At 39.2% G+C, this 13,487-nt stretch overlaps 2 protein-coding genes across 2 annotated transcripts; both read left to right on the forward strand.

Moving 5' to 3' along the window:
* Nucleotides 1-716: 716 nt before the first annotated feature.
* LOC110872786 (uncharacterized mitochondrial protein AtMg00810-like) lies at nucleotides 717-1,757 on the forward strand. Its single transcript, XM_022121689.1, has one exon. It carries the CDS (start codon nucleotides 717-719, stop codon nucleotides 1,755-1,757), a length of 1,041 nt encoding a protein of 346 aa, XP_021977381.1.
* A 2,180-nt stretch (nucleotides 1,758-3,937) lies between these two features.
* LOC110935737 (wound-induced proteinase inhibitor 1) lies at nucleotides 3,938-4,582 on the forward strand. The gene is made up of 2 exons (XM_022178082.2): nucleotides 3,938-4,097; nucleotides 4,192-4,582. Exons 1-2 carry the CDS (start codon nucleotides 4,004-4,006, stop codon nucleotides 4,479-4,481), a joined length of 384 nt encoding a protein of 127 aa, XP_022033774.1. The 5' UTR covers nucleotides 3,938-4,003; the 3' UTR covers nucleotides 4,482-4,582.
* The last annotated feature ends 8,905 nt before the right edge of the window (nucleotides 4,583-13,487 follow it).

Genomic DNA, 13,487 nt, shown 5'->3' on the forward strand with positions numbered 1-13,487 from the left:
ATGTGATGGCAGATAACACTATAGGGTCAACTGTTGAAACTAACCAGTCTGAGGGTAATACAACTGTTAGAAAGTCTTCTAGAAATGTATCTATGCCTAAAAGGTTTGATGAGTTTGTTGTTGAAGGGAAAGTTAAGTATGGCATAGAAAAAGTTGTTAGTTATGCTCATTTATCTTATGATAATAAGTGTTTTGTTGCTGCTTTGAATAAAGTGTGTGAACCTACTTGTTATGATGAAGCAGCTAAAGATGATAAATGGGTTAATGCTATGAATAATGAAATGGAAGCATTGTATAGAAATAATACATGGGTATCGGTTGATCTTCCTAAGGGAAGAAAACCAATAGGTTGTAAATGGGTTTATAAAGTTAAATATAAAGCAAATGGGGAAGTAGAAAGGTATAAGGCTAGGTTGGTTGCCAAAGGGTTTAACCAAAGAGAAGGGTTGGACTTTGGTGAAACTTTTTCACCAGTGGTTAAAATGACAACTGTTAGAGTTGTGTTAAAACTTGCTGTCAATAATAGTTGGCCTCTTTATCAAATGGATGTCAATAATGCTTTTTTATATGGCATGTTGTCTGAGGATGTTTATATGGTTTAACCTCAAGGTTACAGTTCAAAAGATAATAGAGTTTGTAAATTAGTTAAATCCTTGTATGGTCTTAAGCAAGCTCCAAGACAATGGAATGAAAAGTTAACTTCTGTGTTAACTTCTATGGGTTTTGTTCAAAGTGTCTGTGACTATTCTTTGTTTGTTTTGTCTAAATCAGATGTTTTTGTTGTCTTACTTGTGTATGTGGATGATATAGTCATTACAGGGAATGATAAGTCTGCTACTGAAAATGTTAAGAATAGTTTGAGAGAAAATTTTCTTATTAAAGATCTTGGATTGCTTAGATATTTCTTAGGCATTGAAGTTTTATATTCTGATGGTAATATTTGTTTGTCTCAGAGAAAATATTGTCTTGAGTTGTTGAATGAATTTGGCTATTTGGGTTGTAAACCAGTTACAACACCAATTGAGCAGAGTTTTTTGGTCACTAATAAGTGTAAAAATGATCAAAAAATTTTAGAGAATGTTAATGGTTTTCAGAGGTTGATTGGAAAACTGATATATTTATCATTAACTAGACCAGATATCAGTTATGATGTTCAATTTCTAAGTCAGTTTATGCACAGTCCGTGTCAGTCTCATCTTGATATTGCTTTACGGTTGTTGAGATACTTGAAACTATCTCCTGGAAAAGGGATTAGTTTTAAGAAATCTAGTAGTATGGTGTTGATTGGATTTGTTGATAGTGACTGGGCAAAGTGTCTTAAGACCAGAAGGTCTGTTACAGGATATGGTATTTTTTTAGGAGAAACTCTTATTTCTTGGAAGAGTAAAAAACAAAATGTGGTTTCTAGATCTACTGCGGAAGCTGAGTACAGAGCTATGTGCTCAGCTACCTGTGAAATTATGTGGATTTTGAATGTTTTATCTGAGTTAAAAGTTGTATGTAGTTTACCTGTTAAGCTGTACTGTGATAGTAAATCAGCAATATCTATTTCTCAAAATCCTGTATTTCATGAGCGAACTAAACATTTTGAGCTGGATTTACATTTTTTAAGAGAAAAGATAGCTGCTGGTATTGTAGAACCTGAAAAAATCAGTACAGATAAGCAGGTTGCAGATGTCTTTACAAAGGGCTTGAATGCTGCCCAACATCAGGCTCTTTGTGAAGATCTTTGTCTTGATAACATGTTTGCCACATGAATTAAGGGGGCATGTTAAATTAAATTATAGCAATGTGAATTAATTCATGTTGCAACATTTGGTAAATAATTTGTTATATTTGTTGTAACAAGTTTTTCCATGAGTAATGTACAGGTAACAATCTTCAGGGTTTACTATGAAACATTTAAGGACTGATAGTGTGAAGGTTGGAAACATTAAGGGGCTTCTTGGAAATTCAGTTGTTACAAGTATATAACAAGAGTTCAACAGTGTTCAGTGCATTATTGATTCATTTTCTCGAAACATCTGTTCTCTCGCTCTTCAAGGCGATTAGGGTTTGTTGTATAGTTTGATCTCTTGTGAGATCTGATCTCGTGTGAGATCTGTTTGTACTGGTTTATAAAGATTAACTGATTGTATCAGTTAATCTCAGTGTTTTCTTTTTCTGTATTTTGTAAGATCTCACTATTGGTGAGATCTAGGGTTTCTGGGGTTTTTTGGTTTGGTTAAATAATAAAGTTTTGTCACCGTTTTGTCGCTTATCTTTGTGTTGTTTGTATTGTGTTCGATTCACATACCATTTTTACAGAAACAGCCGACCCCAAACAGGCCGACAAAACACAACAACAGAACAACCTACATATTTACAAAAGAACACCACTCCCCCCACTTTATCCGTTTATATTTCGATCTATTCGAGAACCAAAGAAAACCCATAGCCTTGACCTCACTCAAAATACTATCTATTTATTGGAGAATTTAAGGTTGTTTCTAGCTCGCCGCAAGCTCCAACAAACGATCATGATAATACCTTGAACCGCTTCCTTCTTTTTCTCCGAGGCCCTTAGCTCCGAATGAATTCCAAGAAGATCCTTTAACGAAAAAGCAAAAATGTTTGGAATCTTACACCACGAACTAACTCCGTTAACAATCAAGGTTACATGGCAAGAGATAAAAAGATGCTCCGTTGTTTCTTCGTCCGTGATTAATTGATTGGTTGCTCGAAATTATCACCACGTTTTTTTAGCTCTATTAATTCAAAAAGTCAAAGACATTAATACACGTCCATTTCATTATATAAATAGCAACTTTAGTGGTCTCACCTACAGGTAGTTAGTTGCTACTAGCTTTTTTTTTTTTTTTTATCGAGTGTTGCGTCGAAACCGAGTAAATGATAATGTAAAACAAGCTGATTTGAAAATAAAATATGTTGTTTAGAAATTCAAACCATTAGAACGATTTAGTTTATTATTGTACCGTTTTATTATACCAAATAAATACTTTATTTTGAGTATAACCTTGTTTTAACAAAACTTATAATGGAATGATAGGGAAAGAAATCAAGCACAACTACGTACTTAAGTTTTTAGAAAAAAACAATTATAAACGTAACCTATTAAAGAAGTATCAAATTAATCGATAAATTAATATATGATAAAAAAAAGAAAAAAAATTTATTAAAAAAAAGGTAAAGGAAATATATGTTTAAAAAAAAGAAAAATATGTTATTAAAAGTAAATATAATAATAAACTATTATAATATATTAAATAAAAAAATAATAAAAAACTATATATTATTATAAAAATAAAGTTACTATTCATTATCTCTCAAAATCAATATATATAATAATATATATAATACTAGATTTACAAGTATATGCATAGTATTCTGTACAAGTGAGATACGCATTTTGGGCTGATGTCATCCTGTTTCCCATAAAGTGCAAATCAGTCACATATACGGCATATACAGGCCTGTACGAGGCTTCTATATGCCGCTTACAGGCCTGTAAAGTGTTATACTTGGCGTATATATAGAAACCAAATATCTCATTACGATGTAGCTATTTTGGTGTAATTGTCCTTAAAGTTTTTATATGAAAGAAGGGATTATTGTGTGTAAAAAAAAAAAAAATGTAGCTATGCCATGCGACGTGGAGTGAAACCATTGGTAATGCAGGGGCGGATGTACATTAGTGTAAGGGGTGGCGTCCGCTACGGCTTGGCGTTCCGGCGGTAGTGTAAAATTAGTGTAAATTTTGGAAAAATTTGAGGTTTTTTCGATTTCGTTACCGTTTATTTATAAAACGTTACCGCTTGGCGCGAATCCTAGATCCGCTACTGTGGTCATGTAAAGATTTCAATTTATGTGGTTGAATAAATAAAATATAATAATTTTAATAAACCATTTAAGTCTATATATAGCACAAACCGAACCCCTTTACTTTCAACAACAATCTCCATTTTTAAAGCTTCAAGTTCTTGCAACTCTAGTAAAGAAGAAGATGGCATCCATCTCCACCTCCCTTCCAATCTCATCACCCTCCTTGTCTCTGCTCCAAAAGCCAACGATCACTGCCCGCGGTTCTCCAGTTCTTCGTATGTTTCAAATAAACAAATCATACATATATCGAGTCAAATATATATACATGTAGTTAAACATATTTTAACGAAAGTTGTTAATCATGATCAGGATTGCCATCGATGAGCAAGATGGGGAAAGTGAGATGTTCCGTGGAAGGTAAGCCCGATGTCATATCCGACGAAAGTGTACCCGATTTCTTTGTATCAGGAAAGAATTCATGGCCAGAGCTTATAGGGGAAAAAGGAGAAGTGGCAAAAGCGATAATTGAGAAAGAAAATCCACAAGTCCATGCTATCATAATATCTAAAAATCACATGATTTCGAACATTGTGTCCAACCGTGTGTGGGTTGTGGTGAATGCTGAAGGATTGGTGATTAAAACACCCGTCATTGGCTAGTTTATTAAGTGTGCTTTTGTAGTATCAAAATTTTATAAATAAACGATGCGTACTTGTTGTATCTTAGGATTGTTGTTGTTTTAAATAATATTGTCGGGTAAGAACTGTATGTTGTTAGAATATTGTTTTAGTAAATAAAATGCAAATGTAGCATGTATATGAGTATATCTATCACTTATTTAATAATTCGCTTCTTTTATGATTGCGTTTTTAGATGTTAACTGGTGTAATAACAAATAACTCAAATGAGAGTGTAATTTAGCTTGGCTAATTAAAGGCGATTAAATATTCTACAACGTTAATTTATATGATATTTTTAGGTATGTGGCTCTCAAAAACTTCAACATAATTTTGAATGTTACCACTACAAGAAAGTCGACCAATAGCGGCGAGAGTTGTCGCCGCTAAAAGCCAAGATCTGCGCCGTAACAATAGTTATCGATGAACAAGATGGGGAAAGTGAGATGTTCGATAGAAGGAAAGCCCCTTGTCACATTCGACGACAGCGCACAATCTGGAAATGCAACAAAAAAGAGGTCACGGCCAGAGCTTGTAGGGGAAAAAGGAGAAGTGGTAGCGGCTATAAGGGACTAGGGGCGGGGGAAGTAAACGCGTTATAGGAATTTTCAACGTGTGGAAAAACCAAAATTCCCACTGCCACCAAAACATCAACGCGTGATAAGAATATCTTTGTGATAAAATCAATGCATTTTGGGTTAGCGTGATAAATGGATGTGAGGGGGTGTGGGGGTTTATTGTTGGGTGTTGTGAGTGATGATCATTGCCACCAAAAAAGGTTGTGAGTGATGGAAAAATGGTTGATGACATGGCGGAACTTGATTGGGTGCTTGTGAGTGATGGAATTCTATCACTAGTGACCACCCCCACCCCCTAATTAAGAAAGAGAATCCACTGCTAGATCATATCAGGGCCGGCCCTGAGAGTTCATGTACCCTGTTCGAGCTCGGAAAAATGTGCCCTTAGGCCTTAACAAAATTGGGTATTGGGCTCACTAAAGGTCTAAACTCAATGCCAAAGGGTTAATAACTAATCTAAACTATAAAAATAGTTTTGTAAGGGGGCCTATGTTGGTGTTTGTATGGGTGCACCCTATTAAAAAAATATTTTACATATACATATCTGTTTTTTTTTTTCATAAAAAGTGCCCCTCGAAATATCGGGCCCCGACCAGTGGTCCTCCCCGCCCACCCCCAGGGCCGGCTATGGATCATATCATGATTATTAGGGAGCCCAACATGGGTTAATGACGACCACTACACCTCCCCAAGCCGCAAGCTCCATAGTTACTGTGTACCTACAAAGCATGCAGTAGGGTGTCAACATAAAGTTGGCGAGTTCACGAGTTTGTCCAGTTTTAATTCCAAAAACTTGTTCAAGTAGTTACGGTGCTCATTTATATCATGCCATGGGGAGCTACCCCATATGTAAGCTACTAAACTGCGTTATACCGAATCCTTGCGATCGTACGTTTCCGTAGTGTGCCCCGTTTGTCAATGTCTATCATCATTGACGGTTTGCAAGAGTTATTAGTTCAAGACCGATCCTATCCAGGCACTGTGTGACGTCGGTGAGACCTAAATAGCGCTATCAACTAATAACCCGTTCGCCAGGCCCCGACGACTAATCGGTATATGTAAGTGGGGATTTCCGTGATAGAGTTTTGTTTAGTACACTTGTTGCATCTAATATAAATAGTAATTAACTGTGCGTCCCGCACAAGGGGAGAAAAGTATGTTTGTACCCCACACAAGGAGGTAGTGTTGTTCGTTCCATTTCCTAACCACCAGGAACACATGCTTTTAGAAAAAGTTGTGAACTCACCTCGGTTTGCTCGGCAGACAGTTTACTTGGTTTGGTTTGCTGGTCAACCACGTCCTATTATGGTTACCGGTATAGGTCAGGTTTGGGTACAAATAATTCACGTATATCCTACACGTATCTAACACATAGCATGCATACCAAATCATCATGTAAAGTATTTGGGCCTAACCTAGCATATGAAAAGTAAACAGTAGCAGTTAACATGTAGCCCAAACATAGAACTCAACTGTGTAGCCCAAATAAACAACAACCCAATGACTAGTTAAATCAGTCCAGTCGAAAACTCGTGGTCTTGACTCGAAAACAGAGGATTCGAGTCACAACCATGGGATTTCGAGTCGCAACCTAAGAAGTCTCGAGTTGTGCATCTTTTAGTCGAAACCTTGTGGTCTCGGGTCAGGCCTTGAGTCGAGATCATAAGGTTTCGAGTCGCAACCTACCCGGTCTCGAGCCCCCTATTGTGTGTTGCCTGGTTTCGAGTAGTCGACAAGGAGGTCTTGAGTCGCAACCATGGGTTTCGACTCGCATGTCGCAACCATTTCTAATGCTTCTAGAACGCTTATCCAAATCAGTACTATCCAATCCTATTTTTAACATGTTTCCATCATCCGTACACCCAGAAATCAGATCAAATGCACATTAATTCAAATATTCTTAACACATTCAACCAGTTCATCACTGTTTTATCAATTTATATTCACCAGGTTTATCATTCATCAAAACAGACCAAATCCTTATATTCTTTCACTAAAACCAATCAACAGATTCATAGACATCATCATAACATTCATCATTCATCACTGTTTCATAACATCCACACTATCATTATCACATTTAAACTCAAATCTTGTCATCATATACATACTCGATAGCATACAACATTGTCAAGATTCACCCCATTCAATCAAACACATGTTCCTATTTCTATGCGTTTCATGTTATGGCAAAATACACATAGCTATTGCACGAAAACATCATCAAGCACATCATGCCCCATTCAAGCAACAAGACCTTAAAGAAAGCTATGCTATCCGTGACATCTTCACTCATTTCAGTCATCAAACTGACATTTTAACACACATTATTATCATATATCAGATGGTACTAACCAGTTAGAACCAAGAGTGGGAAAGGTGAAGAAATGAGGATGAGATGATGTTCCTGATTGATGGTTTCGGATGTCTTCACTGCTCCGTTGCTGCTGTCAAAATCAACAAGAAAAGGAGGAGAAGTTTGTGTGTGACTTAGGGTTTCTCGAGAGAGAACCAGATAAGGCTAGAGAGATAGAGAGAGGAGAGAATGAGGGAATGTTTGGGATTTGTTGTAAATGATTGCTGCCAAAAGTGGCAACGTCGGCTGATTAGGAGGCTTATATAGCCTTCCCAAGATATCGCATCCCACATAGGGTTTGTGAGGTTTCGAGTGGGCTCGGGTTGTTGGGCCAGGTGATGAAGGCATGACCCAAGAGCCATCCATGAGACAAGTCAGAACCAGGAGAGGCCCAACTTGAGAGAAGAAGGTATCGAGTCGAAACCGAGAGGTTTCTTCCTCACATATATACATAATTCACACATATTAACACATAATAATCACACATTATCACTTAATGCACATAGTAAATGAATCACAATTTTTATTAAATATCTTCACAAATTGGTATAAAACAAGAAGGTTGTTCGGGAAAACCTGAAGTGTCACATTATCCCGAAGTTTTAAGAACTTCCCCGAAAGTTAGAGCGCAGCCACTGACGAGCTAATGAGTTACAATGTTTTCATGGGGTGTCACTTCATCCCCCTGTTAGTTAGAATTTCGTCCCGAATATCAGCTGTAGCTTCAGTGCTGGAAGTATTGTTTGCAAACAACTGGGGATACCTGCGCATCATCTGGTCTTCCCATTCCCAGGTAAATTCTGGGCCATGGCGCGAGTTCCAACGAACTCGAATGATAGGTATCTTACTACGTTTGAAGGTCTTGGTCTCTCGATCCATGATCTCAAGCGCTTCCTCAATGAAGCGTAGTTGATCGTCAATAGTGAGTTCCTTAAAAGGAACAACAAGTGTTTCATCTAACAGACACTTCTTCAGATTAGACAAATGAAAGACGTTATGTACCGCACTCAGCTCTTCAGGCAAGTTTAGTCTGTAAGCTACCTTACCGATCCTTTCGATAATTTCGAATAGTCTAACGTATCACGGATTAAGCTTGCCCCTTTTGCCAAAACGTACCACACTCTTCCAGGGTGAAACTTTAAGTAGAACCCTGTCCCCAACCTTTAATTCTAGAGGTTTCCTACGCTTATCAGCGTAGCTTTTCTGACAGTCTCAAGCTGCCGCTATGCGTTGTCTTATCTGGGCAATCTTATCCGTAGTGTCAAGTACAAGCTCTGGGCCGATAATTTGGCTTTCGCTGACTTCCGCCCAACACAAGGGTGACCGACATTTACGACCATACAATGCCTCAAATGGTGCTGCTTGAATGCTAGTGTGGTAGCTGTTGTTGTAACTGAATTCTACCAGCGGTAGATGTCATTCCCACCCATTTCAAAAATCAATAACACATGCTCTCAGCATGTTTTCGAGTGTTTGGATGATACGTTTAGTCTGACCATCCGTTTGTGGGTGGTAGGCAGTGCTCATGTCCAACTGTGAGCCAAAAGATTTGTGCATAGGCTGCCATAATTCGGAGGTGAAACGCGGATCACGATCAAAGATAATGGATCTTGGCACTCCGTGCCTAGCAACTACTTCCTTCAACTAGATGGCTGCAAGTTTTGAAAACTTGTCAGTTTCTTTGACCGTGAGGAAGTGAGAAGACTTAGTTAAAAGGTCTACTATCACCCAGATGGTATCGTTTCTGCTTTGTGATCTTGGTAAGCCAGTAACGAAATCCATGGAAATCTGTTCCCATTTCCAGGTTGGCAACTCTGGTTGTTGCAATAAGCCCGACGGCTTTTGGTATTCGATCTTAACTCTAGCGCAAGCCAAACATTTGCTAACGTACTTAGCAATAATGGATTTCATGTTAGACCACCAATTCAGAGTTTTAAGATTATGATACATCTTTTTAGAACCAGGATGTATTGTGTAGCGAGACTTGCGTGCTTCATCCATCACAAGTTCTCGAACATTTCCGTAGGATGGAACCCAGATACGGTCCATGAAGTAGTGAATGCCGTCGTCCTTAAGTTCGAGTTGCTCTTCCATGCCCCGCATGGACTCAGTTGGGAGGTTTTCCGCTTTCAGTGCTTCGGCTTGAGCGTTTCAGATCTGGTTAGGAAGATTTGAGTGAATAGTAAGCTGTAAAGCTCGAACACGCTTAGGCTTGGTTTCTTTCCTGCTGAGGGCATCAGCTACAACATTATCCTTGCCTGGATGATACTGAATCACGCATTCGTCGTCGTTCAGTAGTTCGACCCATCGGCGTTGCCGCATGTTCAACTCTTTCTGGTCCAATATATGCTGGAAACTCTTTTGATCGGTGTAAATCATGCACTTGGTACTGTACAAGTAATGTCTCTGGATCTTGAGTGCGAATACTACTGCTCCGAGTTCCAAATCGTGCGTCGTGTAGTTCCGTTCGTGGACCTTGAGTTGTCGAGAAGCGTAGGCAATGACTTTCTCCCGTTGCATCAACACGCAATGGAGCCCTTGAATAGACGCATCGTAGTAGACAACAAAGTCGTCTGTACCTTCAGGTAATGGAAGAATGGGAGCTCTACAAAGTTTCTCCTTTAATATCTGAAACGCTGACTCCTGAGCATCGTCCCACTTGTAGGAAATTCCCTTCTGGGTAAGTGTTGTAAGAGGTTGCGCGACCTTCGAGCAGTCTTTAATGAATCTTTGATTGTAACCTGCCAATCCCAAGAATTAACGGATTTCGGTTGGAGTCTTGGGTGTAGACCAGTTCTTAATGGAGTCAATCTTAGCTGGATCGACGTGAATCCCATCTTCATTGACTACATGCCCAAGAAAATGGACCTCTCGAAGCCAGAAGTCGCATTTCGAGAACTTGGCGTATAGTTGTTCGTTGCGTAAAAGCTCCAGAATAAGTCGTAGATGGTGCTCATGCTCTTCCTGATTCCATGAGTATATTAGGATGTCGTCGATGAATACAATCACGAACTTGTCGAAATAGGGCTTTCACACTCGGTTCATGAGATCCATGAATACTGCAGGTGAGTTTGTCATCCCAAAAGGCATAACGAGCAACTCGTAATGACCATAGCGAGTTCGGAATGCAGTTTTAGAGATGTCCTCACCACGGACTCTCAACAGATGATAACCCAATCGTAAATCAATCTTGGAGTAATAACTCGACCCTTGCAGCTGGTCGAACAGATCATCGATACGTGGAAGTGGGTTGCGATTTTTGATAGTCACCTTGTTCAGCTCACGATAATCGATACACATACGAAATGTGCCATCTTTCTTCTTGACAAAGAGTACGGGTGTTTCCTAGGGTGACTCTTCTAGTTCGGCTTGGGCTAGGACGGATAAAACCTTTATCCAACAGCTCCTTCAATCGCATAGATAACTCTTCTAGTTCGGCTCGGGCTAGGACAGATAAAACCTTTATCCAACTGCTCCTGCATAGCATGCATATCAAATCATCATGTAAAGATTTGGGCCTAACCTAGCATATGAACAGTAAACAGTAGCAGTTAACATGTAGCCCAAACATAGCACTCAACTGTGTGGCCCAAATAAACAACAACCTAATAACTAGTTAAATCAGTCCAGTCGAAACCCCGTGGTCTCGACTCGAAAACTGAGGATTTGAGTCGCAACCATGGGATTTCGAGTCGCAACCTGAGGTCTCGAGTTGTGCATCTTTTAGTCGAAACCTTGAGGTCTCGGGTCAGGCCTTGAGTTGAGATCATGAGGTTTAGAGTAGAACCTACCCGGTCTCAAGCCCCCTGTTGTGTGTTGCCTGGTTTCGAGTAGTCGACAAGGAGGTCTTGAGTCGCAACCATGGGTTTCCGCTCACAACCATTGCTAATGCTTCTAGAACCCTTATCCAAATCAGTACTATCCAATCATATTTCCTTAACATGATTCCATCAACCGTACACCCAGAAATCATATCAAATGCACATTAATTCAAATATTCTTAACACATTCAACCAGTTCATCACTGTTTTATCAAATTATATTCACCAGGTTTATCATTCATCAAAACAGACTAAATCCTTATATTCTTTCACTAAAACCAATCAACACATTCATAGACATCATCATAACATTCATTATTCATCCTTGTTTCATAGCATCCACACTATCATTATCACATTTAAACTCAAATCTTGTCATCATATACATACTCGATAGCATACAACATTGTCAAGATTCACCCCATTCAATCAAACACATGTTCCTATTTCTAACCGTTTCATATTATGGCAAAATACACATAGCTATTACACGAAAACATCTTTAAGCACATCATGCCCTATTCAAGCAACAAGACCTTAAACAAAGCTATGCTATCCGTGAGATCTACACTCATTTCAGTCATCAAGTTGGCATTTTAACACACATTGTTATCACATATCAGATGGTATTAACCGGTAAGAACCAAGAGTGGGAGAGGTGAAGAAAGGAGGATGAGATGATGCTCCTGATTGATGGTTTCGGCTTTTTTCACTGCTCCGCTGCTGCCGTCAAAATTAGCAAGAAAAGGAGGAGGAGTTTGTGTGTGACTTAGGGTTTCTAGAGAGAGAACCGGATAAGGCTAGAGAGAGGAGAGAGAATGAGGGAATGTTTGGGATTTGTTGTAAATGATTGCTGCTAAAAGTGGCAATGTCAGCTGATTAGGAGGCTTAGATATCTTGCCCAAGATGTCACATCCCACATAGGGTTTGTGCAGTTTCGAGTGGGCTCAGATTGTTGGGCCAGGTCATGAAGGCATGACCTAAGAGCCATCAATGAGACGAGTTGGAACCAGGAGAGGCCCAAGTCGAGAGATGAAGGTTTGGAGTCGAAACCGAGATGTTTCGACCTCACATATATACATAATTCACACATATCAACACATAATAATAACACATTATCACTTAATGCACATAGTAAATAAATCATTGTTTTTTATTAAATATCTTCACATATTGGTATAATACAAGAAGGTTGTCCGGGAAAACCCTGTAACAACCCTCAATTAAACCGACACCCTCGATTATTTTTCCCGACACCCTAAAGTATTTAAAATATCCCAATATATCTTTAAATACACCCCGTATGTGAAAACCGAACCCGAAATACAATATAACATTAAAAATAAAGTAAACACAAGAAATATTAAGTTGAGGCGGGCCGCGTAGGACCCCACCTCAACCTTACGTGGGCGGTATAAAGGTCAAGACCTGATTTCGTTAATTAATAAGTTTAGGCGGGTCGCGTAAGACCTCCATTAAGTTAACGCGGGCCGCGAGAGTCTCAAATGGTGGCGCAGCCCGGTGATGACACGTGTAATCATCGTGTCAAGGCTAGTAGATGACCGAGACAAGCTACGCGTTGACCCAGATTTGACGCGGGCCTCGTAGGCCCGGCCCTTATGCTACGCGAGCCGTGAGAGAGTCAGGATCAGCACCTATAAATAGAACGCATCGGATCTCAGTTGAATTCGTTCACTTCTTTCTTTCTTAAGCAAATTTCAAAACAGTGGGCATTATACCCGAGTCTAATACCCCCCTAAATAGCGAGGTTCTGCTCCGTTGTAAGTAACCCCTGGATACGTATTAGATACTCTGCCCGATTGATATAGGGTTCCGTAACGACTGTCGTGGTTCTGCCCGACGTAGTCGTTGGAATGCCGTCTCGGGGAGGGTATTACTAATGTTAAAATGGGTTATTATACTAACACGCGTGCATTTGTGTAATTTATAGATTATTCCCAGGAAACCCTTACTGAAAAACCCTAAGACAGCAATGTGAGTAATCCTCTTTTTGTGTCAACTGTTTTACAAAACCTGTATTTATTTAAATGACAATTAGCGGTGATTGAGTCTTTGTAGTCTTCAATTACTGCCGGTATTATGGGGTTTTGTATACAATACTTGATAATCTTCACAATTGGACAATGGGTTAGCCAATGTGTGATATGACCATAGCCACAGATACGGTCGAGTGGCAAGTACTGAATGAGTAATTGTGTAGATATAAACATTG

This window comes from Helianthus annuus, chromosome 1 (genome assembly GCF_002127325.2).
Source record: "Helianthus annuus cultivar XRQ/B chromosome 1, HanXRQr2.0-SUNRISE, whole genome shotgun sequence".
In the NCBI taxonomy this organism is placed as follows: domain Eukaryota; kingdom Viridiplantae; phylum Streptophyta; class Magnoliopsida; order Asterales; family Asteraceae; genus Helianthus; species Helianthus annuus.

Bases quoted from the DNA above. Each gene is read 5' to 3' on its own strand.
- LOC110872786 (XM_022121689.1), top strand. From the start codon at position 717: ATGGGTTTTGTTCAAAGTGTCTGTGACTATTCTTTGTTTGTTTTGTCT.
- LOC110935737 (XM_022178082.2), top strand. From the start codon at position 4,004: ATGGCATCCATCTCCACCTCCCTTCCAATCTCATCACCCTCCTTGTCT. The intron at 4,098-4,191 runs GTATGTTTCAAA...AATCATGATCAG, and splicing joins CCGCGGTTCTCCAGTTCTTC to GATTGCCATCGATGAGCAAG.